Consider the following 24,524-nt stretch of genomic DNA (forward strand, 5'->3'; position numbering starts at 1 on the left):
TCCCTTGGGGTGATATAAATGTAAAATTGACCATGGTGATCACACAACTCAATGCTCTAACACCACTGAACTGTATACTCGCAGTGGATGAAGTTGAATGGAGTATGAGATGGTTAAGTGAAATAATCTTTTATGCTTATGTGTATTTTCTAAAGTTTCTATACAATGACCCTTTATCAACTGTGATTTTTACTAAAAATATGAATGGTTCGGTATTTATAATTTTTCTATTTTTGATATATTTTGTATTAGTTATATCAACTTTGTATTTTACGAAAAATAAAACTTATTGAAATCTTACAAAATATTCTACAGGCCAGAAAATCAGCTCAGTGGTTTAAAAAGGAGAATTCACAGGCCCCCAATGAAGTAGGAGTGGAGGGCCAGAGGCTAGTTCTTCAGTCTCTACCTCACATTCTAGACCAAAGGCCCCTGATGACCAGTTAATGAGGACAATAAAAATAAAGAGCCATGACATGCCAAACACATGCAGTCAACTTTAAGTTTCGAAGTTCAAATACTTCTTTATCGGGTTACTTTACTCTTGTATTCCAGCCATGATTTATATGCTTACAGCTGAAATAAAGAGTCAGCTCAGGGATAGCTTTTGAGGCCATATACTGTCCTCTAGTGGTACATCTGCTGCCCTGTACCTTTTCCTGGGTTTGCTGTTGGGGACATGGCTCATTCTCCTCCTGGTTTAGATAGAAGCTTTTTCTTCACTGAGGATTTTACCCAGGAGAAACCAAATCACACATATAAGACACAAATGGAACAAAGCAGATGCTTTTTAAATGCTTTATTAACGTTTAACTAGTACCTATAGTAAGTAAATATAATGAACTAAGTTTGATGTATTCACTGGGCAAGTAAGACATTTCTGGGGCCTCACAAAAGAGTACAGTGTGGAGACTAGAACTAGTTGTGTCCTCTCTTCACAGACTAGTCACCCCAAGCAGCGGACAACATTCTGAGATCTTTCACTGCTGCTCCATGCACCCTAAGAGGGGAGATGAAATTCCAGGACATCCACAGTCACACAGTGCCCAGGAAGCTGCAGGTAGGATGGCAGCACTTAAATTCCTGACCTGGGATGACAGTGTGCAGCATGATGCCATAGTGCTGCACAGCCCAGGTGGTTACAGTCTACAGTTCACATTTTCTTTACTTATTAGGAAAATACACACATTGAAAAACTGTTACTGGATGTTAATCCCCAGCCCACATATCTGTAGTCTCATCATCACCAAACTTGGTATTAGGTGGCTGTTAGCTATTGTCACTTAAAACCCACTTTAATTACTTAAAGATGAGTGTTACACTTGGTAGTTATGGCTTAACATGAAGGTAGTTAATTTGCTTTGCTTTTTAAAATAACTAAGAACAAACAGTGTAGATTTAAATGAAGGTTTGTCGACAAGCATAAATGTAGAACTTGTATTTTAAGGTTGATGCCGACAGCTATTTTAGTTTGCTAGAACACTTTTCACGGCCACTATAATGTGTTCAGCACTAATTCCAAACATATCCAGCAATTCACTGGAGTTCCCACTCCGAGGCACTCCTTGCACTGCCAGGCGATGAACCAGGATGTCAGGCTCCATGGAAACAGCTGCACAGACAGCCTCCCCGATGCCACCTGGGGGAAGCAAGGGATATCAGGCTCTGTTTTGGAAGCAGCTAGTCAGCCTTAATGCCCCATGACATACAGGCCTTTGAATTTGCTGGTTCTCAGAGAGAAAGACTTTTCATTAGTATTGATTCATGGAAGCAGTCACTCCCTGACTGGCCAGAAGAATTCTCATTCTAAACTGCAGGTTTCCAAATTGCTCACAGCCCCACCTACAGTAGGGGCTCTCTCAACTAGGGCTTCATGGATACAGGGGACTATGGAGCTCAGATACTCAAAGCTGTCGGAAACCCAAAAACAATTAAAGGCAACAAATGAACTATAAAGAAGAGAGCAACTGGCAGGCCTGAGATGATCAGCTTCAGAAGGGCCACTTGCAACGTTGGCCCTCAGGTGGCAGGCACATGGGCAGTGAGCCGGTGCAAGTCTCCTGGGTCAATGTGACAATCTCCCTACTGCTAATGGTGGTTCCTGAGCCTGGACTGTTTGCACAGTAGGGCGGTTTATGTGGAGCACCTGCTCTCCTTTGGAAGTGGGACATTTGGTATGTGCCTGGCACAGGAGGCCCATGTGACCAGCCCCCAATAAAACCCGGGGTACTGGGCCTCAGGTGGGTCGATTCCCTGGGTCTGCAGTGACACATTTTTCACTGATAAAGAGGGGAGAGTATTTGGCAAGCCCCTCATGGGATTGACGGAGGGAGAAAGCCTGAGGCCTGGAGTTCTCCACCCTGGTAATAAATTTCAACCATGAAGGCACAGGGAGTGCTTCTAGGGACCCTCTGTGGATCTTGGGCTTGCCCTTGAGGCCCCTTACCTACTCCATCTAACATTCCCAAGCCAAGCACTGCCTAGCCTCCTTTCTCTGATATATTCTTTTTCTGCATTTGCTGTGTTCTCTGACTGCAAAACACTCTTCCCATTTTGGGATTGGGGGGGGGGGAATGGAAACTATTAGTCATTCAAAACTCAAGAGCAACTGTGAAGCTCTTCATGACCCCTCCCTGCCCACAATGCCAAGGCTGAGTTAGACATTCCTTTGTGCTGCCACTGAACCACCCAGGGACCAGGCACTGTGTACTGTGCTGAGGACACACAGATGAGTATGGGAACAGCCCCACGCTTAGGGAGCCAGTGTAGGTGGGAGAGAGACCCCTAAGCCGATACACTTGCAAAAACCAGTAATAAAGTTTGTTGGGTAAGTGATTTGGTATAATTTGGAAATGATGGCCAGGAGCACAGGATGCCTCCAATCAAGGAAAACACAAACACATCCTGCCAAAGCAGACTTTGAAAAAGACATACCTTCCAGGTGATGATCCTCCACTGTGATAATTAGGCCGTCTGTGCATTTTGCATTGGAGATGATGGTGGCAGCATCCAGGGGCTTAATGGTAAATAAGTCGATGACACGGATAGAAATATCTGGAGAACAGCAATAACCAGCTTGGTATATGAAGCAGACTTAGAATAAAAAGACCAATCAGGGCACAAGAGGTAGCCTGAGTCCTACCTCTCCCCAGCTCGAACTTTAACATTCAAGAAAACAAAACAAAACAGAACAAAACACAACTCCCCTGACTGGTATAGCTTGGTGCATTGAGTGCAGGTCTGTTAACCAAAAGGTTGCTGGTTCAATTCCCAGTCAGGGCACATGCCTGCCTTGTAGGCCAGGTCCCCAGGAGGGGGCATGCGAGAGGCAACCACATATTGATGTTTCTTTCCCTCTCTCCCTCACTTCCCCCTCTGTAAAAATAAATCTTAAAAAAAAAAAAAACTGACCTTCTTTGGAAAGGTCAGCAGCAGCTGCTAGGACTTCATGCAGAGTGACTCCAGCTCCAATAACCGTGACCTTGTCATTGACACTGTGGCGAATGACCTGGTATTGAACACCGCAAAACAAAAATGTGGTTACTATGGTTAGAGCGCGTCTCAAAGTGTAAGACACCAGTGCTCTTCTCTGTCCTACCAATTTCACTCAATAATTCACTATAAAAAAGGGCTAAATCAACACAGGACATGCTTTCTGATTAACCCCCACTGCATATGTTTTATAAATTCATGTACCTTTCTTCATGGTTTCCGTACCAAATCACTAAGTTATTACAGAATACATACAAAATGACCTTTTAACAAAGAAGTTAGGTATCAAACTTGGATCTGAAAGGCAGAGAGGGTCAGAAGTGAGTTGTGTGGTCTATGTATGGCCAGAGCAGAGACTCATACCCACTGAGGAGTCTGGAAAGGCACCATCTCTGGATGGCTTGGACATATCACTGGGATGAACACACAGATTGAACTCCACTGATGAACATGCTAACAGGGACCATCTGGGGGCACTTGTTACATGCTCTGTGCCAAGCACCTTGCATGCCCCAAGTGCTCCGTAAGGTCTACAACATTAGTGGCTCCATTCTGCTGTGGAGGAAAGCAAATCTCAGAGCAGGAGGAACTTGCCCAGGGCTGAGACTAGCAACCATGCCACCCATCTGATGTTAAACCCACACTCCCAACCATCCTCTATTCTGTAAGCAAAAACAGGTGCCCTTGGCCTTTCTCATAGAATTTGGTTTCCTTCAAAGCTCCCCAACTGAAGGTATCTGGAATTAGTCTTCATTTTAGCCATCTGTATAGGTTTCCCTATACTTTAGGACCACTGCTGACAAGTAAAGATATTTGGGGCTTCTAAGCCACCCCATTCTCTGAAAATTTCCTAGCTTTTTCACTCACTCACACATACATACACCCCTTTTGCAAAACTTAGCCCTTGAGCTATTCCATGCCATGCATGTTATCTTACACATTTTAATATCCTTTACCATTTGAAAATTTATTTTGTCAGGGCAGGGAAAATATTAGGGGACAAAAAGGAGAGATATGAGAAAGCTCTAGACTGTATGACTACCATCAAGACCCCCACACACTCCACAGGCAAACATATGGGCTTGAGTTTAAATGTGGGAGTAGAGAACAAAGAACCTAAAGTTAACCCTGAAGGTGAATACTCCAGCTTTTCATTCAATGTTGGCCAGCTACCTCGTTGCAGGCCATGGACTGTTCTAGATGTACATACTTTATTATAGCATAAAGCTACTTAGCGCTCATTCTGAAGACTAATAACTATAAATTCTAGAACAGCCTAGCCTTTAGGAATCAAGTAGAATGTCACTATTACTCCTTCAAGAACAGCTACTGGTCTTTCACATATTTAAGAAGAGTATTGGCTCAGTGGATTGAACGCTGGCCTGTGAACTGGAAGGTTGCCAGTCTACTTCCCAGTCAGGGCACATGCCTGAGTTGCAAGCTAGGTCCCCAGTTGGGACATGCAGAAGGCAACTAATTGATCTTTCTCTAGAACATCAATGTTTCTCTCCTTCTTTTCCTCCTTCCCCCCTCTAAAAATAAATACTTGTTAAAAGAAGAACGTTAATGACTTCCTAAAAAGTCATATGATAAGAATAAGGCACAAAATTTTCCTATGCAGTATAATCTCTTGCTGCTTACTGTGAACTCCGAGCAAAGCCCATCTTCTCTGATCCTTGTCTGCAATACGGGGCTGCATTATAACAATCCGTGCTTCTAGGGCTTTTGTGGGAATGCAGGAGAGAGAAAGTGCACAGGATGCCTTTAACAAAAGGCCTACAGGTGAGGCCACATTCAATGTGCAAAACTCATCTCAGGGCAACACAATGGCTGGCAGCAAGATGGTTCATGTTCCCTTTTTTTCCCCTGGCTCTGAATATGCCAAATTGGAACCTCACAGATCTATTATTCCTTTGAAATGGATTCTATTATTCTGTTCAGCTTGAGGCTGTGATAAGCTATAGCCAAGCAACTCAAGTGCCTTCAAGTTGTACTGCTTATCTTTGAAAACTTAATAGCGAGAGTCTCCATTTGGAAAGGAGAAAAGTTCAGTTCTGGCTGATATTGGTAGAATGTTCCTTCTGGAGGAAAAGCAGGCAAAGGTCACAACTGTTTTTCTAAAACCTAGAATGAAGAAAAGATAAAGCCTTGATTGTGCAGATACCTAGTACTAGCTTTAAAATAGTTCTCTGCACATGAAATGATACAAGAGAACACTGGAGAACTTAAGCCCTTACCTTGGCTTGTCCAATCTCAAAACTGTCTTGTGGGGTGTAAATAACATTGGTTTCTGGGCGGCTGGTACGAATGTAGCAAATCTCCTAGGGTATAAAGGAAAAGCAGAACTATTAGAAAATCAAACTCAATATCTAACTAGTAAGCTTTTTAAAAAAACAGTGGGGAGAGAAGAGGAAGACTGAATAGATCCTTTTACTAAAAACAAAGCACACATTTTTGAATCAAGGGATAAGTACTTACAACTACTGGCAAACTGGTCGGGTATCACCTGGTTGGGTTACTACTGAGCGAGGCAAAAGTTTATGCAGGACCCTGGTGGAGGCCCTCTGTGGCAAGCTTTCCACACTGTCATATTCACTGATTTAGAAAAGCTTTCTCAGATACATACCGACCTGCCTCCACAGAACATAAATTCAGGGCAGGAACACTGGTTCATGTTGAATAGAAAGGTCAGAACACAATGCTAAATAGTTAATTTTTCCCACAACAGTTTATAATGCTTCAACCTTAGAAATGCCTTGAACACTGAAATATAAAATGACTCAGTATTTTCCCAGTGAGAAGATGTAAATACATTTCTATCAACTTGAACACATAAACAAGTATAAATAAATACTCAAATGTCTGAAGTATTCAATTTACATAATATATAAATCATACATTATAAACAAATATATTAATTAACACACTTAACTTCTGTTCATTCCCATGTTATAAATCAACTATATTAAGTGTTTTTTAATTTTGTTCATTTATTTTTAGAGCGAGGAGAAGGAAGGGAGAAAAAGAGAGAGAGAAACATCGATGTGGGAGAGAAACCTAGATTGGTTGCCTCTCACACGCCCCCAACCGGGAACCTAGCCTGTGACCCAGGCATGTACCCTGACTGGTAATCAAATTGGTGACCTTATGGTTCACAGGCCAATGCTCAATCCACTGAACCACACCAGCCAGGGCTATTCAGTGTTTACTGAGGTAAAATTTACCTCAGCGGAGCACTTCACAAATCTGCCCAGAAAGTTCTTTTGTGCCTGTCCTGTCACATTCTGCCTACCCAAGTTGAAATCTCCTTATCTGTCACTACAGCTTTATTTTGCCTTTTTTGAACTTCCTAGAAATGAAATCCTCCAGCATACGCGATCACGCTGTGTAGGCACAGGCATAAAGCAACTTCCAAGATATAGTATCTTTAACACACTGCAAATGCTTATAACGGAACTTACACAATCTACCCCAACTGTGTCCAGAGTCCCCTTTGTAGGGGCCTGGCTGGGTGGTGAGGAGAGCCTGCTGACAGATAGTTGCAGTATTGGAAAGGTGAAGACTACATCCTCTAGATGCCCCTGCAGCTGGATCCTGGGCAGGAATTACGTTGTGTTCATCTGATGTCCTTGTGTGAGACTTCAGGAGGGACAAGTGGGGCAGAAACCATACTCTTGCTCTTCTGCACTGTTGATGAGTGACCCTGGGGTTTGTCTGCAATGGAGTCCCACCAGCCACGCTCCAGCTTTCTGGCTGTCACAAGGTGGTGGCATGGGGCATGTCTAAGGCCAGCACCTGATAACTCACTGCTGGAGCTAATTCCTTCAGCCCTGCCAGAAGTTCCCTGCCTCAGAGCCCCAGACTCCCTCTTCTGGCTGAGCCCTGCCCAATCTGGGCCCATGTGGTGGTGGTCAGCATCCCTCGGCACTATTTGTCTTAGACTGTGTTGTTTTATGTGCTTAAATCACCTTTACTGGGTAATGGTTGCATTTTTCAAAGGAATCCTATGGACAAATCTATTACCTTTATGCTCAGGAAAAATACTAGGAAAAATCTTGCCATCAGTACCCAACCAGTAGCAGAGCTCAGAAGCATTTTCAGTCTGAACCAGTGTCCCTTAAAAATACCTTGGTATTGGCCGCTAAGAACACAGCATGCTCGGTCGAGATTGCGTCACTTGGATAGAAAATGGTGCAGTTGGGGATGGCTCGGAACATGGCCAAATCCTCCAGTGCCATCTGGGAGGCGCCATCTTCACCTGAGAAAACAAAGCCACAGCCCAACAAAAATGTGAGCAAGACCAAGAGGCTAGGACCCTGTCCTCTGCTCGATAAACAACAGCTCCTACTGCCACGAGGTGGGGGTGAGGGGCACAACTGTAGCAGAGCCCTACAAAACCATCCAACTCTTATGCCAACATAATGCCTTGTAATGAGTTGCCACACATATCTATCTCCCTTGAGACATTACTGTGACACTCCAGATCCAGCTAATTGACCTTCCAGATCAGCAAACAGTGGTCCCTTTTTGGTCTTGACTAGGAGTGTCCCAACCTTTTGGCATCTCTCTGCCACAGTGGAAGGAGAGTTGTCTTGGGCCACACATTAAATACACAATCACTGATGAAAAGTAACAAGCAAAAAAAAAAAAGGTTTTATGTAAATTTATAATTTTGTGTTTGGCCACATTCATAGTCACCCTGCACCAACTGCATGTGGCCCACATGACCCATACCTCTGGCCTTTGACCTTTGCCAACCTCTGGTACTTGGTCACTGCTACTACTGTCCAAGGTGATTTGATGCTCTTCTCCTCAAGCACAGGTGACCGATTTGGCCCATAAAGTCTGTCCCTGTCCCCATTCTTCTTATGAAGGTCCTCTCAGGCTCTGTCCTTCCTTCTCTACTCCATCAAGACTAGGGCTTTTATAGATTGAAGTGCTCTCACTGTGCACACTGCCTTGCCTGGGATAACTGTCCAACCTCAGAACACCTAGCTCCTCTGGGTTGGACCCAGAGCCACTTCTCCATTTAGCTGATTATTTTGAAATTTTCACTCCACCCAGCCTCAGGAAGAGACCCCCAATTCATAGGCCCTCTGCCAGGCCAGCCCTGAGTGCTGGGAGCTCTACTCTCCTCTCCCCGCCTGTATCTGGCCCATACAGAAACTTCTTTGCTAGTGTAGTTCTCCCAGGGAGTCCCAAAAATGACTCCCAATTGTGCACTTCTAGCCCTCCCCTCCCCTCTAGCATTCTAAGCAACAAATGTAAGCTGTTTCATCTACCTAGGGTTCCTGCCCCACTGCAGCAGGTACATCAGTCATCTTTCCCAAATCCTCATCTGTCACTCGTGACCCTGACTCCTTGACGTTTCCCAGGCAATTTTGGACTTCTCCATTTCTCAGCAACATGACTTCTTTCTTCAGACTTTTTCAGATCCACCCTATTTTCTATCCACTGCTAATGTACACTGTATTTCAACACTCTTCCTGGCTTTCCAATTTCCAGTTGTTTCCACCAACTTGTCCTGCCAGATTAATACCCCAAGAGTGATGTCTTCCTCAGCCTCACTCCCAGCATCGGGATTCTCAAAGCTTCCCGTTCCATCCCACCAAGCTGCTCTACCCAGGCAAAGTCCTGCAGGCCGTGTTCCTAACTTTCCTGTGCCCATGACCAAGAGCAGAAAGGGATTCTGTAATGCTGGGACAGCCCCACTCATACCCAGTATGTGGCTTGACATGTAAGAAGAACTCAGGACAGATTATTATTTCTCAATGACTGCAGAAGTGGGCATTTTATAGTAATATCAAAAGACTTAGTCAAAAGTAACCCAAAGTACCTAGAACTTGTAAAGCACAATGTTTTTTTAGAAAAAATGGTTACAAGCAATCAAACGTTATGAAACCCTATGTACATTGGAGATTCAACTGTTCGGATACTAATCTTACTCTGTAAAGTAGAAAGCCTATGGAGAGGATGGCATTGAGAACTCATACCGACAGATATCCCGCAGTGGGACCCAACAATGTTGATGTTGCTTTGAAAGATGGCTCCTATACAGATCTGATTAAATGCTCGGGTCAAAAAGGCAGCGAAGGTGCTAACAAAAGCAATGGTCCGACCACGGATGGCGCATCCCAGTGCCACGTTCACCTGTAACACCAAGAAGGGAAATCAGAACACCCCTGGACATGGCCCCCATGACCTTTAACTGCCCCCCCTTTCCCCTAATCCGGCATATACTGCATGGTTCCCAGGATAACAACCCTGCTGTGCACACCTCCCTGCCCCCCTCCCAAGTACATACACAGGGAAACCCTAAACCTGGCAAACCCAGTGTCCCCTGAACACTGCTGGAAATCAGGGGAATTGACCTGGTTCCTCAAATCCAAGAAAGAAAAGCTTGGGACACCTATGACCACCCCCCAATCCCTCATGTGTCTCCTTCCTGTTCTCTTCCCAAACCTTCTGCACACCTTTCTCCCAGCCCCCTCACATAGTATCTTCACCTCACACCTCCTGAGGAATGAGGTGAACAATGGAGGTTCTCCCATATGCCCCAACCGGCCTCTCCAACTGTGCTGCTAAGAGACATGGTGGCCCTGCATCTACCTAAGGCCCACTCACCATACTGAATCTTATTTTCTCAGGGGTATCTCTGTGAAATTATCCCCTCCCCTCCCCTTCTGTATTCAATCAGTTTTTCCCTTTCTGTTGGGTTCGCTCACCATTGGAGTATTTGCCGCTATCTTCAATCTTCACCCTCCCACCTCCTTCTTTTCCTTCCCCTCCAGACTGCCTTCCCCTTCATCTATGTTCTCCCTTCCAACTTCTCACACTGTCCCTCCCTGGCCTCCTTTGGCTATCCTGTCATCCCTGTGAGGGACTCTGAAGGTGCCAAATGCAAGAGTTTGCCTGATTTGTTTGCATTGCATCTGACCTCTCAGCAGCATTGCACGAGACAACTCTCCTCCTCCAATGGATGCTGCTGCTCCTGCCCCTACTGGGTGGTGCACACCACTTTACCAAGGCTACTGGACTGAGTCCTGGGGCTCAGTCACATCCTTCCACATTTGCCCCCCTCCACTGGGAACTGGCACGAGGTCTTGCCCTGCAGAAGCCCCATATGGTTTGGTCCTTGGTGACCTTTCTAAACCAATTTCCTTCTGTATTCACTATACTCCTGCCACTCTTTGACTTTTTTCTGTCCCCTAAACATCTCAAATTTGGGCCTGCTACAGAGACAGCTATGCCCACTGCTGGGAATGCCACACTCCATATCTATGCATGGTTGTCTCCTTGTCACTTAAGTCTCAGCTGAAATGTCACCTCTTCCAAGAGGCTGTCCCTGATTAGTGCTGGTCACGCTCTCACTAGCTATCTGTTTAATCTTGGCACTGGATACTACCTGCTGGCTTCTTCTTTACTAGTTTTCTTCCAACTTTTAAGAACACATCAATAGGCACAGAGTATATGATTGATGACTGAAGGAATCATCAGTGAGTTGGGGAGCAAGGTTTTAATAGGAGGCTTAATTCAGAAAATTATGGATTGTGTTTTTCCCAACTAGAAATAGCCTAATAAGACTCATAGAAAAATGTGTATATTCTTACAATTGTGATGACCCACTTTACTGAACAGGGGCCTGACATTCCAACACTGACAGGGCCCAGGAAGCACCATGAGTGAATGAGCAGGCTGGGAAAAGGGTTAGGGTACACGTCCCATCTAAATGGCTCTAGCTGACTGAGGGAATGCCATCCCAGCACTGCCAGATTTTCCCATTCTTCAAGAGAATCCAGAAATTAATATTCTACATAAAACCTAATCTTTAAAAGCTAGCAACTACTTTTATTTATTTATTTTATTTTCATTTAATTATTTTTCAAGTACATTTTTTTGTCTATTTCTCCCACCCCAGCCCCCCCCCGCCAGGTCTCCCCACCTCCCTCCCATTTCCACCCCCCAGTCCTCATCCCTGTGTCTTTCATACTTGTTCCTCAAAATCCCTCCCCATTTTTCCCCTTAAATTCCCTTCCCTCTCCCCTCTGGTTACTGCCCACTTGTTCTCTATTTCAGTGTCTTTGTTTTTATTCTGTTTAGCAACTACTTTTAAAAAATTGTAAATACTACTTGTTCTAAATAAAATACCTCTGGTGGTCACGTGAAACCTGCTGGCCTGTAGTTTTCCAGCCAGTGCTATTTTTGGCCTCTGAAGTGTGAAGACAAATGTACACTGTCCTCTGCACTGGCACAGGGCTTTAGAAGTCAAGGTGTTTACTAGCATTAACTCCTTTCTTTCTTTGAGAAGAGGGGTGTGGGGGTATGTGCACAAGTAAAAGAGGCTCCCTGCAGTATCAGCACTCCAGGGAGAGACGAAGCACAGATAAGCAGAACAGCTTTATCCAAGACCACAGCTCTATTGGCATTCTTGGGGCTGCAGTTTGCACAACATCTGAGTATCTAGGGTATATTAGGTCCTGCAGTACAGTGGAGATAAAGAAATCACAGTCCTTTGTAGCCCTCTCAACCTACTGGTCTCTGTGTGGTTGTAGAATTGCGTGGTTGTGAGCCGGGCAAAAAGAGCAAGGCCACCTAGAGCTACCAGGGAGCTCAGGATGCTTTGGGTCTGGAGCCCTGGGGTTGAATGGTTGCTGCCTACCAGGATAGGGTGCTGGGCAATCTACCACGCTCCTCCTAGCAGTTCTGGAAGCCACCCGTCAGACTCTGCCCGGCTACTCTCTACCTGTTTCCCTGGAGACATTTTTTTCCCCAGTGCCTTTGCTTTTATAAATGAAAAGGAAAACTACAAGGTAGGCTGGGCTTCCTGTGTCCAGTGAGCCACTATTAATCAATGAGAAGACCCAAGAAGGACAGTCATAGCATACACACCATGTTTTGCTCAGCAATAAAACACTCAATGAAGCGCTCAGCATGCTCCTTCTTGAACATCTCGGAGAAGGTAGAGTTCTTGGTGTCACCATCCAGCACAATGACTCTCTCATTTGCGTGGCCCAGCTTAGCCAGAGCCAAACCACATGCTTTACGAGTAGCTACCTGGAAGAGTCAAAGAGCAGAGTTTCTTAGAATGGATTTAGAAGGTTAAATTTTATAGAATTGCAAATTGTCATCTATCTAAATGAAGAAAAGCAAATTTGTGATTCACCAATCATCTCTCTTAGGGTCATAAAAATGGACTGCTAGCCAATCTTGAATCCATATTTGGCTCACTTGTGCCAATTTCTCAAAGATACATTCATTCCTCTATACCATTTGTGTAGTTGATTAAAAAATTTAAATTTACTGAAATGTAAATGCCTCTATAACTTTTCAACTATCAAACTGATAATACTCACTGCAAATATTAAAAAGTAGAACTTCAGAATCCTGATACCAAAAATAAAGAATTCCATTAGAATATGTTTGAGATTTGACTAAATTTATGAATTTAGGGGAGAACTGACATCTTTACAACATTATTTCTATTAAAACAATGCCTGGCATTTCCTCAAAATGTTAAGCATAGATTTACCATGTGACCAAGCAATTCTACTCCTAGGTATATACTCAAGAGAAAATTACATCTACATAAAACTTGTACACGAATGTCCACAATAGCACGATTCACAATTTTATCATCATAACCAATGATGCAGTCAATATTCATTCTGACAGATATACCTGCACACTTGCACAGATGTTTCTGTAGGACAAATTCCTCAGTTTGAAGGGTGTGAACAGTTCAAGTGTTGACACATGTTGTCAAAGTGTCCTTTGTTAACATGTGCTTTTTTCTTATTAACTCTTTTTTGCCTTTTCATCTGTTTTCTAATTTCTTGAGTAGTCAACTCATTTTAAACCCGTATTACCAGGCCAAGAAAACATAAGCAACACTCAGAATGTCCCCAAATAAATAAGAAAAATTAAGGTCAGAAAAAGTTTTCTTCCTCCCAGGCTCAGCACCTTGTTTCCTTACCGCACCTATTTTGGGTCTGATGTAATATACAAAAAGGCAAGATATACAAATGATAAAAAATGAAAAGATTTTATGTTCAGGGTTTCGTGCCTAATGTATTTTCTTTTTTGAAGAATTGGTCATTGATGAATTAGCCTGCTTCCTTGTGTAATCCAGGGAGTAAGAAGTTCAAAAGATCAGCCCAGCCAGGCCCCCCATCTTTAGAACAGACACAGAATTGTTTCATGCACAGTAGACTGCCAAACCACAAACCGAGTTCAGGAAGCAAGCAAAAGCTTTACAGCACTGAATGCTAATAGGCAGCAAATGACTGATAAAAAAATTCAAATGTAAATTAAGTTTAAAATCAAATAGTAAAAATCAGAGACAGTAAAAGAAAAGGTAAACCAGTCTTCATTGCTCTAACCTTTAAATATTACACAATCTAATAACTGATTCATCCATGGAGATCAGAGTAAGTGAGGAGTCCTGTGGATTTAGGAAGAAAATAAAACAAACCTTGCTTACCCTGTCACCAACTTGGTAAGCAGGTGGAGAGGTCATCTCTATGTCTGTGATTTTGACTTGAGGCGAGTCTTCAATAGGGGGTTTTGGTTCGAGATGTCTGTTGGTCTCTATCTGGCTCTCAATTAATTTGATAATTGCATCTGCTCTTTCTGTTGGCATTGGTCTTCCATGCCAACTTTCTGCATCCTCAATGCCTGCAAAGGAATAAAAGATGTTCATTCCATAAATACTTCACGAGCACCTGGTGACATCCTGATGGAAATAATGTCAGCCAAGGACTCAGGAGTAAAAATCTGGCATAGCCTGAAATGGTATTGTTCTCTTAGAGAACAGCCCGGACAAAGGCCCAGAGGCTCTTGAAGGGGCCACTGGTCCATGTGCTGGTGAATGGAGAGGAGAGTGAGAGAAATGAGCCTGGAGAGATAGGCAGGGCAGACTATGGAGGATCCCATGGGTATAAAGAGTTCTGAGTTTTGTCCAAAGCAAGATGGGAAGCCACTGAAGGGTTGGAGTGGGGGAGGTAAATAATCAGACCTGTGTTGTAGAAAGATCACTACAGGTCCCCCCGTGGGGACTGGTTTGTGGAGACAGCAGTTAGGGAGAGATGGCAGGGGCCTGGGTAGGAGAGAGGGAGAAGACTGAACAGATTTAAGATATACTTCAAGGGCAGAAATCAGAATTGATGGTGGACTGGGTAGGGGAGCATATATGGGAGAGGCAAGGATGGTACCCAGGTTTCTGCCAGAAGCAAATCAGTCAAGTGGTCATTTCCTGAACTCAGGATACCAGAGTAAGACTGTACTTTGAAGAGTCTTAGAACAGTTTTATTATAAAATCTCTATATTAAAACATACCAGGAATCACACACCCTTTGCAACTATTCATACTCGAAATGAACAACTCCAGGTGTCAGTTCTGAAATCTGCAAGACTTTCAAAATGCCTTCCTTTGCCAGGCCCTCAATTCCACAGCTACCTTTCCTGGAGGTACCACTTCACTAGTTGCCTGTGTTTTCCCTGATACTTTGGGCACAGGCAAGCATGGGTATGCCTGTGTGTGTTCACCCTTATTTACATATCTGGTCACGCACAGAGCAGTACCTTCTCACTCTGCACTCCCGTGGAGATCTTTCCCTGCCAGTCCTCTAACTGATAAAACTACTCTCCTATCCACTCCCTCATGTAGGCAGAAAATCACTGATCATTTGCTGGGGACCTGGGCTTCCCCTCCCACCCTAACCAGACACACTATCTATAAAAAGTCAGGAGCAGCACATATTTCAGGCATAGTCACTGTGCGATAAGTCAGTAGTCTGCCTGGCCAGCCAGAGTCTCCTGACTTGTATTCTGTGCAGAGAGATGTTTTTAATAACCCCAAGCAGAAAGAAAACACTTGTTTACTTGGCATGCCCCGGCCCTTGAAGGTCTTGGCAATTACAGCAGTGGGCTTGTCCCTCATTTGAGTTGCCTGCCAGAATACCCCGCACAGTGTCTCAACGTCACGGCCATCCACCACGTAAGTGTTCCACCTGTCAACGGAACAGAAGGCCAGGTTACTAGGTGGAGGGGGGGTGGGGGAGAAAAAGGTAATATAAAACAGGACAGTTACCCAAAGGCTTCACAGCGCTTCTGATAGATGTCTATGCAGTTCTCAATGGGCAAGACGCCACTGCGGCCCAGGCGGTTCACATCGAAGATGGCTATGAGATTATCCAGATTGTAGTGGGAAGCAAAGGCCAATGCCTCCCAGACGGAGCCTTCCCAAGACTCACGGTCTCTCAAGAGGCAGAACACCCGGTAGCTGGGAGAAGTCAAAAGAAGTTTAGGACCCTGCTCAGATCTCTTCATGGCCACTCAAGCTAATATATTTCATGGAGAGAAACAAGGGAACAGAATGAGGCAGCCGCTTCAGATCAAGTTCTTAAGACTATTTTCCTTGTTCATCCTGTCCAAACTCAACATCTGAGGAAACACAGCTTTAAAAGCTTGGACCTGCCCTGGCTGGTGTGGCTCAGTGGATTGAGTCCGTCAGCCTGTGAACCAGAAGGTCGCCAGTTCCATTCCTAGTCAGCGTACATGCCTGGGTTGTGGGCCAGGTCCCCAGTTGGGGGGCCCGTGACAGGTAACCCATCAATGTTTCCCTCACACATTAATGTTTCTCTCCCCCTCTTTTTAAAATAAATTTTAAAAATTTTATTCATTTATCTTTAGATGGGAAGGGAAGGAGAGAGGGAGAGAAATATCAATGTATGGTTGCCTCTCATTTATGTCCCCCGCTGGGAACTGGCCTGCAACCCAGGCATGTGCCCTGACTGGGAATTGAATTGTGATCCTCTGGTTTGTAGGCCCGTGCTCAATCCACTGAGCTACACCAGCCAGGGCTCCCCCTCTTTCTCTCTCTCTAAAAATAAATAAATAAAATCTAAAACAAACAAACAAAAAAGCTTGGGCCCCACAAATGGATTTCACCTTTGGCTAGTTTACTCATTCTAATTGTAAAGGCTATTTCTAGGCTCTTCTGCCACTTTTCTGAACAACCAACAAGAGGGGATGGGAAGAAAGCAACTCCCTTAAACACCCAAGCATTTACAGTTTCTTGCACCACCACCTACCTGTGATCTTGCACCACCACCTACCTGTGATCTTGCACCACCACCTACCTGTGATCTTACAAATTAACTGATAATCAAAACATTCTACCTCAGGAGCATATGTTGAAAATGGTGAACTCCACAGCAGAAACATGAAACGTTTATACCAATAAAATGTAACCCAGACCCCACAAAAATGCAGCAGAGACTATTTAATAGAGGCAATAATAAGACATAAAAAATGTTAACAGACTTACAGGAAATGGAGCAGGGCAGCTGTCTGAACAGTAGAGGAAGCATGACGTGCCTCCAGAGAGGCCAACCTGGACTGAAACCAGGGACTGAGGGGTTCTGGACTCAGGCATGCAGAGGAGTCACAGAAGTAGAACATGCACACTACCGATGCAACCTGACCAACAACCCCAGCCCCTTGCCACCGCCTTGCTCCCTTTTCAGCAGCAGCTGGGTACATGCCTGTCTTCAGAAAGGTGGAACCACTCCAAAAAAGAAAACTTTTGACTATTAATATTTAGGTGTCCCCAATGCAAAGGCAAATGTGCCATCTGTTCACTCTTTAGTAAAACTCACTGAGACATGGAGAACAGGAAGACATCTTTCTTAGGAAAGACTGGAGTCCTAATAAACTGGTTTCTATACTGCAGGCAGCTCTTAGAACCCAACCAAAGATTTTAGAACAGGTTCCAGCAACACGATTTCTATACTGCTTGAATATTCGGTAATCTGAACTTTCAAATGATCACTATCTTCCCAATTAATAAGTCATAAATAGGGCCAAAGTGCTGGGGGTGGTATGGGGACAGTCAAGTGGTTTCTGGGTATGCAACTTACCTGGCCTTGTCAAAGTACTTGCCAGTATATGCCATGCCGCATGCAGTGCCCAGTCCTTGTCCGTACCATCCGATTGCCATATCGAAAAATGCCAGTTGCTGTAAGAGAAGCTATTAAATGAATCTATTTGCAGCTACAGGGCACAGGTATTTGGAAGTTGAACATCAGGCCAACTTCTGGCACCGAGCACAGGCTACTCCTCAGAATGGCCCCTTCTACCCTGTGGGGTAAATTCCTCTTCACTACACCCATATGCACCTCCAAGTCACAGACCACAAAGAGAGGGAAGCCTTAGGTAATTGACACATGTGTCAAGCTTTGGGAACATAGCTTGGGAGGCTTTTCCTCCACGCAGTAGCCTAAACAGAGCTCAAGAGCAAAGCAAAAACCTAAGCAAAAACTTTGCCATTTCATAAGGCCTTTTATCCAGCCATACACACACCAAATGTTCAATCTTTTTGGAGAATACAGGTTCTTAAGACACAATGAACTTACTCATCTTCCTACTGCCACCATCTCAGTCTTGGCTACAGATATCACTCTCCTACATCTTTGTAGTGGCCTTTCTGCTTCTCCATAGCCATTCTCAACCCAATTGGCAGGGGAGACTTAAAACCTAAGTCCGAGCATTAATCTCTACCAAAAAATGACCAACATCTTGCTCTCTTGTGCCAAGTAGAACCCAAGTTCTTGCACTGGCCTGTCCACTCTGGTGCTCCCTCACTTCCTACTCTCCCTCCTACCACCCTGGGTGTCCTGGCCTCCTTGCTGCCCCTTGAACACACTACACACTGGGCATATGCCTGCCTGAGGGTCTTAGCACCTGCAGCTATCTCTTCCCCAAGTGCTCAGTGCTCGTGCCTAAACAAGTGCACAGCTGACTCCCTCACCCCTTTCAAAATTCTGCTTAAATGGCAGCAGCAAGGCCTTCCTAAACCATCTTTTTCAACTAGTGCCCCCCTACCCCTCCACTTCCACTGGATCCAGGATGCTCAGCCCCATCTGACATGCCAGCTATCTATTACCTGTGTTTCTTCTCTGCCCCCTCCTGCATTTAATTGTCAGCTCCAACCAAGCAGAGGTTGGTATATGCTGTCACTACCATGGAAGGGTACTTCTTAGTCTCAGGTCCCTCTCCCTTCTCACTCCACCATACTACTAGCTTTCTCCACATGCTCTATGACCCCAGAGACTCCCTCTCCATCTTGCATCTCTACTCCCACAGAACTGTCCCACTGAAGTCTCTCCTGATGTCATCTCAAGCCCCATCTTTTTCCTCATGGCTCCTATATCTTACTCCTGTAACAAGCTCTGGCTCCCAGTTGTCTTGCATGCCGTTGGACCCAGCCTGCAGTGTGCACTTAGACCAGGGGTGTCAAACTCATTTTCATTAGGGCCAGCCACATCAGTCTCAGAGTCGCCTTCAAAGGGCCGAATGTAATTTTAGGACTGTATAAATATAACTACTCCTTAACTTCAAGGAGCTGAAATTACATTCAGCCCTTTGAAGGCAACTACAAGGCTGATGCGGCCCCTGGTGAAAATAAGTTTGACACCTCTAACTTAGACCAACCCTGTTTCTCCCTGGCTTTAAAACAGGGGCAAGTGAAACCACTTGAAAGCTTTACTATGTGGGTACGATGGAGATGAGAGCCCTCCTAGGGGGACGGGAGGCTGTAGGATTGATTGAGAAGGTTGGCAGGGCAAGAACATAATGCTGGCATGGCAGAAGTGCCACCACATGGGTTCCCTTCTCTTCTCCAAGAACCCTTGTGCTGTGGAGGTAGCCACAACTGAGGGTACCAACAGCTAAAATAAAGATGCATACAAGGAGTTACGGAAACCCAGAAAAGAAATACTTCTCTTCCACGTTCTCATCTTTGTTCCAGCAAAAAGTGTGCCTCAAGAACAAGTTTACAGAAGGGCCTTTTGGTCACTTTCCAGGCCTGCTTGGCTGGAGAAAACCAAAGCGCTGACAAAACAAAAACAAAGGCCTGGATGGGGGATGGGGGCATTGTAAGCCTCCCCTCCCAAGACTTCAGCACCCTGAGGGCTCTAAGGGAATCCAGGCACCTCAGTGAGTGACACTGCCAGGTTTTAGCAGTTGTGCTTGTCTGCGTTAGACACGTGCATTGCAGGAGCACTGATCATGAAGATCCTGGTTCCTCTGCTTGTACTGGAGTTCATTTACTCCATTCCCAGCCAAAGGCAAGATGGATTACACTTTTGTGTAATTCCTCCTTTCTTCAATTTTATCTGCTGATTAAATCTGATGAATACAAAGTCTGGCAACTGAACAGTGCCCAGGCTGCTACTGCATGCCAAAAAGCCTCTTTATCCCTCTAAGGCCAATGAGTCCGATGATTTGATAGTACAGCAGTGGATATGGGATAGTCTAGACACCTTTTCTTTTTCTAAAGCAGAGATCTAAATACTCATACTGTTTGTACACCTGTATTTATTTGACTTCTATTGTAAAGAAAGTTCAAGCTTATAGGAAAATTTTAAGACTAGTACAATCATGTCCCATATTCTCTTCACTTAGATTCACCAACTATTACTAATGGACCACTTTTGCAGCATCTCCTAATCTTTCCATGTACACTCACGCATTTTGTTTACCTTTTTCCAAACCTCATTTGAGATTATATTTCAGACACTAAGACAGAGTCATAACTACCACCCAAGATACTTCAGCCAAGCCCACATTCTGACTTTGTTTTTAAACTACTTTTGCTGCCCCAGATCTCGGGTTTCTGTTTGTACATGGTGCTCTATCAGTTCAATTTTAAATGATTTGCTCAGGATGCAGCAAACTTTCAGACAGCATTGAAGAGTTACACATTCTTACTAGATGGACCTTGTTTTTAATATTCCTTTTCTTTCCCATGCCCCAATGTAATGAGGTACCTGATACTATACCTAGTCTAATGAGAAAGTCCTCCATTGGTGTCAAGTCAGAACTACAGAGAAATGGAAAAGAAAGCAGACAGGGGTAGAATGTCCCTCCAAATCCAACTCAATTTTCCACCAGCTCAGAAAATTGGATTCACTAATGTTGCCCACCTCTGTCCAGATGACAGAGGATGGGAGCAGCATGACTGTCAAGAGGGGCTTTACTGCTAGGTGGTATGAGGTGGGGCACACCAAAGGAAAGGAAGGATGGCCAGTCACCACAAGTGATCCTTCCTACCACACTCTTCACCAGAACACCTTTTAGAGCTTTATGAGGTGCTATGATCTGAGTGTTTGTGTCCCCCCTCCCAAATCCCTATGTTGAAAACCTAATGCCTGAGATAAGAGTATTAGGAGGTGGGGGTCTTTGGGCAGTGATTGGGTCACGAGAGCAGAACCTTCAAAAGTGGGATTAGTATCCTTATAAAAGAGGTCCTTCATGTGAGGATATAATCAGAAGTCTGGGACCAGGTAGAGGGCCCCTCACCAGAATGTGATCATGATGGTGGGCTTGATCTTTGACTTCCAACCCCCCAAACTGTGAAAGATAAATTTCTATTGTCTATCCATCACCCAGTCTTTGGTGTTTCATTATAGCACCTCAAATGGACTATGACATAAGGCAAAGAAAGAAGAACCAATATGATAAACAGAACCCGTTTCAGGCCTTGTTGCCACATGGTAGCTTTAAAAGTGAGTTTAAGTGAGCATCTGAGCAGGCCCTGGGCTCCCATGCTTGCTTACTTTACAGAGGATGAATCGGTCATTGTTTGGATTCTCCGGGTCCTCCTCTTTATATCTCATGACGTGGAATAACAGCACAGACATGATCTCAGCAGCGCTGCTGCATGATGTGGGGTGGCTGAAAAACAGACATGGCACAGGTCATTTCTCACAAGTGACTCTCCAGGGACACAGTATATGGAGAGGCTTTTCAGCACATAGTCTTCTCAGACCAGCAGCAGTCGTTACTCCCAGCCCTGGAAGAATCCAGTCAAAGGAAAGGGATGCAGGGCCACTGCCACCCAAGCTCATAGCTTTTAAGAATGCCTTAAGACCCAGTAACCTCACAACTTTCCCCCCTGTGGAGAGCAAGACCTCCAACACCAATCCCCTTCTATCAATGGAGCCCCTGTGTACTTGGGACAAGTTTACCTGGTGATTCCATAAGCACTTGGACATTCTTTCACTTGTTTAAATTTATCTGTGTTATTGTTAGAAATGCCATGAAGCAGAAAGAAACTCATGCATACATATGGTCAACTAGTATTTGACATGGGAACCAAGAACTCAATGGAGAAAGGACAGTCTCGTCAACAAAGGGTGCTGGGAAAATTAAATATTCACATGTAAAAAAATGAAACTGCACACTTACATTACAACATCCACAGAAATTAACTTGAAATAGATTGAGTTAAATGTAAGACCAGAAACCAGTAAACTCCTAGAATAAAACACAGAAAAGCCCTGGCTGGTGTAGCTCAGTGGATTGAATACTGGCTTGCCAACTGAAAGGTTTGAAAAGTTGCAGGCCAGGTCCTCATTTGGAGGTGTGTGAGAGGCAACTGCTTGATGTATCTCTCCCTTTCCCTCTCTCCAAAAGTAAATAAATAAAATCTAAAAAAAAAAAACATAGAAAAAAGGCTCTTTGGCATAGGTCTTGGTAATGAGCTTTCAGATGTGAAACCTAAAGTTCAATAAACAAAATAAAAAATAAACAAGTAAAAATACACCAGACTAAAAAGTTTATGGAAAGGAAAGGAAACCATCAAAAAAATGAAAAAGAGCCCTGGCTGGTGTAGCTCAGTGGATTGAGCGCGGTCTGCAAATTAAGGGGTTGCCGGTTTGATTCCCAGTCAGGGCACATGCCTGGGTTGCAGGCCAGGTCTCCAGTGGGGCCACATGAGAGGCAACCACACATTGATGTTTCTCCCCCTCTCTTTCCCCTCTAAAAATAAATCAATAAAATCTTTAAACAAAATGAAAAAGACAACCTGGAGTATGAAAAACATATTTGCTTGTCTGGTAAGGAGCTAATATCCAAAATATATAAAGAACTCATACAACTCAATAGCAACCCCCCAATAATCCAATTAAAATGGTCAAAGGATGTGAATACACATTTTCCCAAAGATGTTCAAATGGCCAACAGATACAAGAAAGGGAGCAACATTACTAACCATAAAACAAATGCAAATCAAAACCACAATGAGGTATCACCTCCCATTATATTAGAATAGTTATCACAAAAAAAGACAGGTAGATGTTGGTGAGGATGTGGAGAAAAGAGAACTCTTGTTCACTGTTAGTGGGAACGTGAATCTGTGCAGCCACTGTGGAGGACCTTCAAAAAATTAAAAACAGGCCCTGGCTGGTGTAGCTCAGTGGATTGAGCACGGGCCTGCGAACCAGACAATCATGGTTCGATTCCCAATCAGGGCACATGCCTGGGTTGCAGGCAGGTTCCCTGCAGGCCAGTTCCCAGCAGGGGACACACAAAAGGCAACCATACATTGATGTTTCTCTCCCTCTCTCCTTCCCTTCCCTTCTAAAGATAAATAAATAAAATCTTAAAAAAAAATTAAAAACAGAACTACCATATGATCCAGCCATTCCACTTCTGGGAATATATCCAAAGGAAATGAAAACACTGTCAAAGAGATAACTACACCCCTATGTTCATAGCAGCATTATTTACAACAGCCAAAACATGGAAACAACTTAAATGTTCACAGAATGGATAAAGATGATGTGGTAGATATACACAATGGACTATTATTTAGCTATTATAAAGGAAATTTTACCATTTGTGATAACATGGATGAACCTTGAGGGCATCATGCTAAGTGAAATAAGTCAGATATAGAAAGGCAAATACTATGTAATCTACCTTATATGTGGAATCTAAAAACAAACTCATAAAAAATAGACCATCACATTTGTGGTTACTAGTGGTGGGGGTTGGGGGAGGGGGAATTGGAGGTAGATGGTCAAAAGATGCAAACTTCCAGTCATAAGATAAATAAGTACCAGGAATATTTTAAGTAAATGTATGATTTTGCATTGGACCACATTCACAGCCATTATGGGTTGCATGCCACGGGCCACAGGTTAGACACCCCACCCCTGCTTGCACCATGGAGTATTACTCCATAGTAAAAAAGGAGGAACTTTTTATGACAGCATTGATGGACCTGTAGACTATTAGGCTAAGCGAAATAAACCAGTGAAAGACAAATACCATATGATCTTGATTTTTATGTGCAATTTAACAAACGAAACAAACTAACAAGCCAAATATTAATAGAATCAGAAACAGAAATATGGAACAGACTGACAGCTGTGAGAATGGAGGATATAGAGGAGAAAAAGGTAAAAAACTAAGACAACTGTAATAGCATAAACAATAAAATATAGTGAAAAAATAAATGGGCCAACCTGGAAGGAGTTTCTAGAAACACCCAAAACTGACTCACAAAAAAACAGAAAATCGGAGTTAACCCATAATGAGGAGATTAAATCAGTAGTTAAAAATTTCCCTTTCAAAGAAAAACTGGACCTGATATAAAGAACATTAATCCTCAAAGTCTTCTAAAACAGGGGTCCCCAACCCCAAGGCCACGGACAGTACCAGTCCGTGGCCTATTAAGAACCAGGTCGCATGTCAGGATGTAAGCGGTGGCTGAGCCGGCAGAACTTCCGCTCCACAGCAAAACGGCTGGAGCGCCACTTCCTGTTTCCCCTCCCCCCCCCTCCTTCCCGCCTTCTGAGAAAATGGCCCCTGATGCCGAAAAGGTTGAGGACTGCTGTTCTAAAACAAGAAAACTAAAGGGAAACATTTCGAAACTTATCTGGGGCAAGCACTGCCCTTACATTTAAGCAAGACAAATACCTTGCAAGAAAACTGCTAACATTTCTTATGACTACTGATACAAATAACCTTAACAAAATACTAGCAGATCCAACAGCCCCCTTTTAGGGTCTTATTTCTTTAAAACATTTTATTTATTTCTAGAGAAAAGGGCCGCGGAGAGAGAGAGGGAGAAAAACATTGATTAGTTTTGTCTCGTATGTGCCCCAACTGGGCACAAAACCCACAACGCAAGCACGCGCCCTGACCAAGAATCCTACCGGGGACCTTTCGCTTTGCCGGACGCC

At 44.0% G+C, this 24,524-nt stretch overlaps 1 protein-coding gene across 1 annotated transcript; it reads right to left on the minus strand.

Annotated features, from left to right (window-relative positions):
- Window positions 1–813: 813 nt before the first annotated feature.
- Window positions 814–24,024, minus strand: TKTL1 (transketolase like 1). Its single transcript, XM_037150601.2, has 13 exons — window positions 23,805–24,024; window positions 21,111–21,228; window positions 17,412–17,509; window positions 15,581–15,772; window positions 15,373–15,500; window positions 13,973–14,166; window positions 12,382–12,546; window positions 9,486–9,642; window positions 7,620–7,750; window positions 5,730–5,813; window positions 3,412–3,508; window positions 2,935–3,054; window positions 814–1,639 (listed from the first exon to the last, which is right to left on the minus strand). The coding sequence occupies exons 2-13, from the start codon at window positions 21,192–21,194 to the stop codon at window positions 1,467–1,469; spliced, it is 1,623 nt and encodes a 540-aa protein (XP_037006496.2). The 5' UTR covers window positions 21,195–21,228; window positions 23,805–24,024; the 3' UTR covers window positions 814–1,466.
- Window positions 24,025–24,524: the final 500 nt, after the last annotated feature.

Source organism: Artibeus jamaicensis, unplaced genomic scaffold (genome assembly GCF_021234435.1).
Source record: "Artibeus jamaicensis isolate MK-2021 breed Jamaican fruit bat unplaced genomic scaffold, CSHL_Jam_final contig_1417, whole genome shotgun sequence".
Taxonomy (NCBI): domain Eukaryota; kingdom Metazoa; phylum Chordata; class Mammalia; order Chiroptera; family Phyllostomidae; genus Artibeus; species Artibeus jamaicensis.

Excerpts from the sequence above, each read along its gene's own strand:
- TKTL1 (XM_037150601.2), bottom strand. The coding sequence starts at position 21,194 with ATGTCTGTGCTGTTATTCCACGTCATGAGATATAAAGAGGAGGACCCG. Across the intron at positions 12,547-13,972 it reads CTTACCAAGTTGGTGACAGG|GTAGCTACTCGTAAAGCATG; the intron begins GTAAGCAAGGTT and ends TGACTCTTCCAG. Across the intron at positions 5,814-7,619 it reads TCTTAGCGGCCAATACCAAG|GAGATTTGCTACATTCGTAC; the intron begins GTATTTTTAAGG and ends TTTATACCCTAG.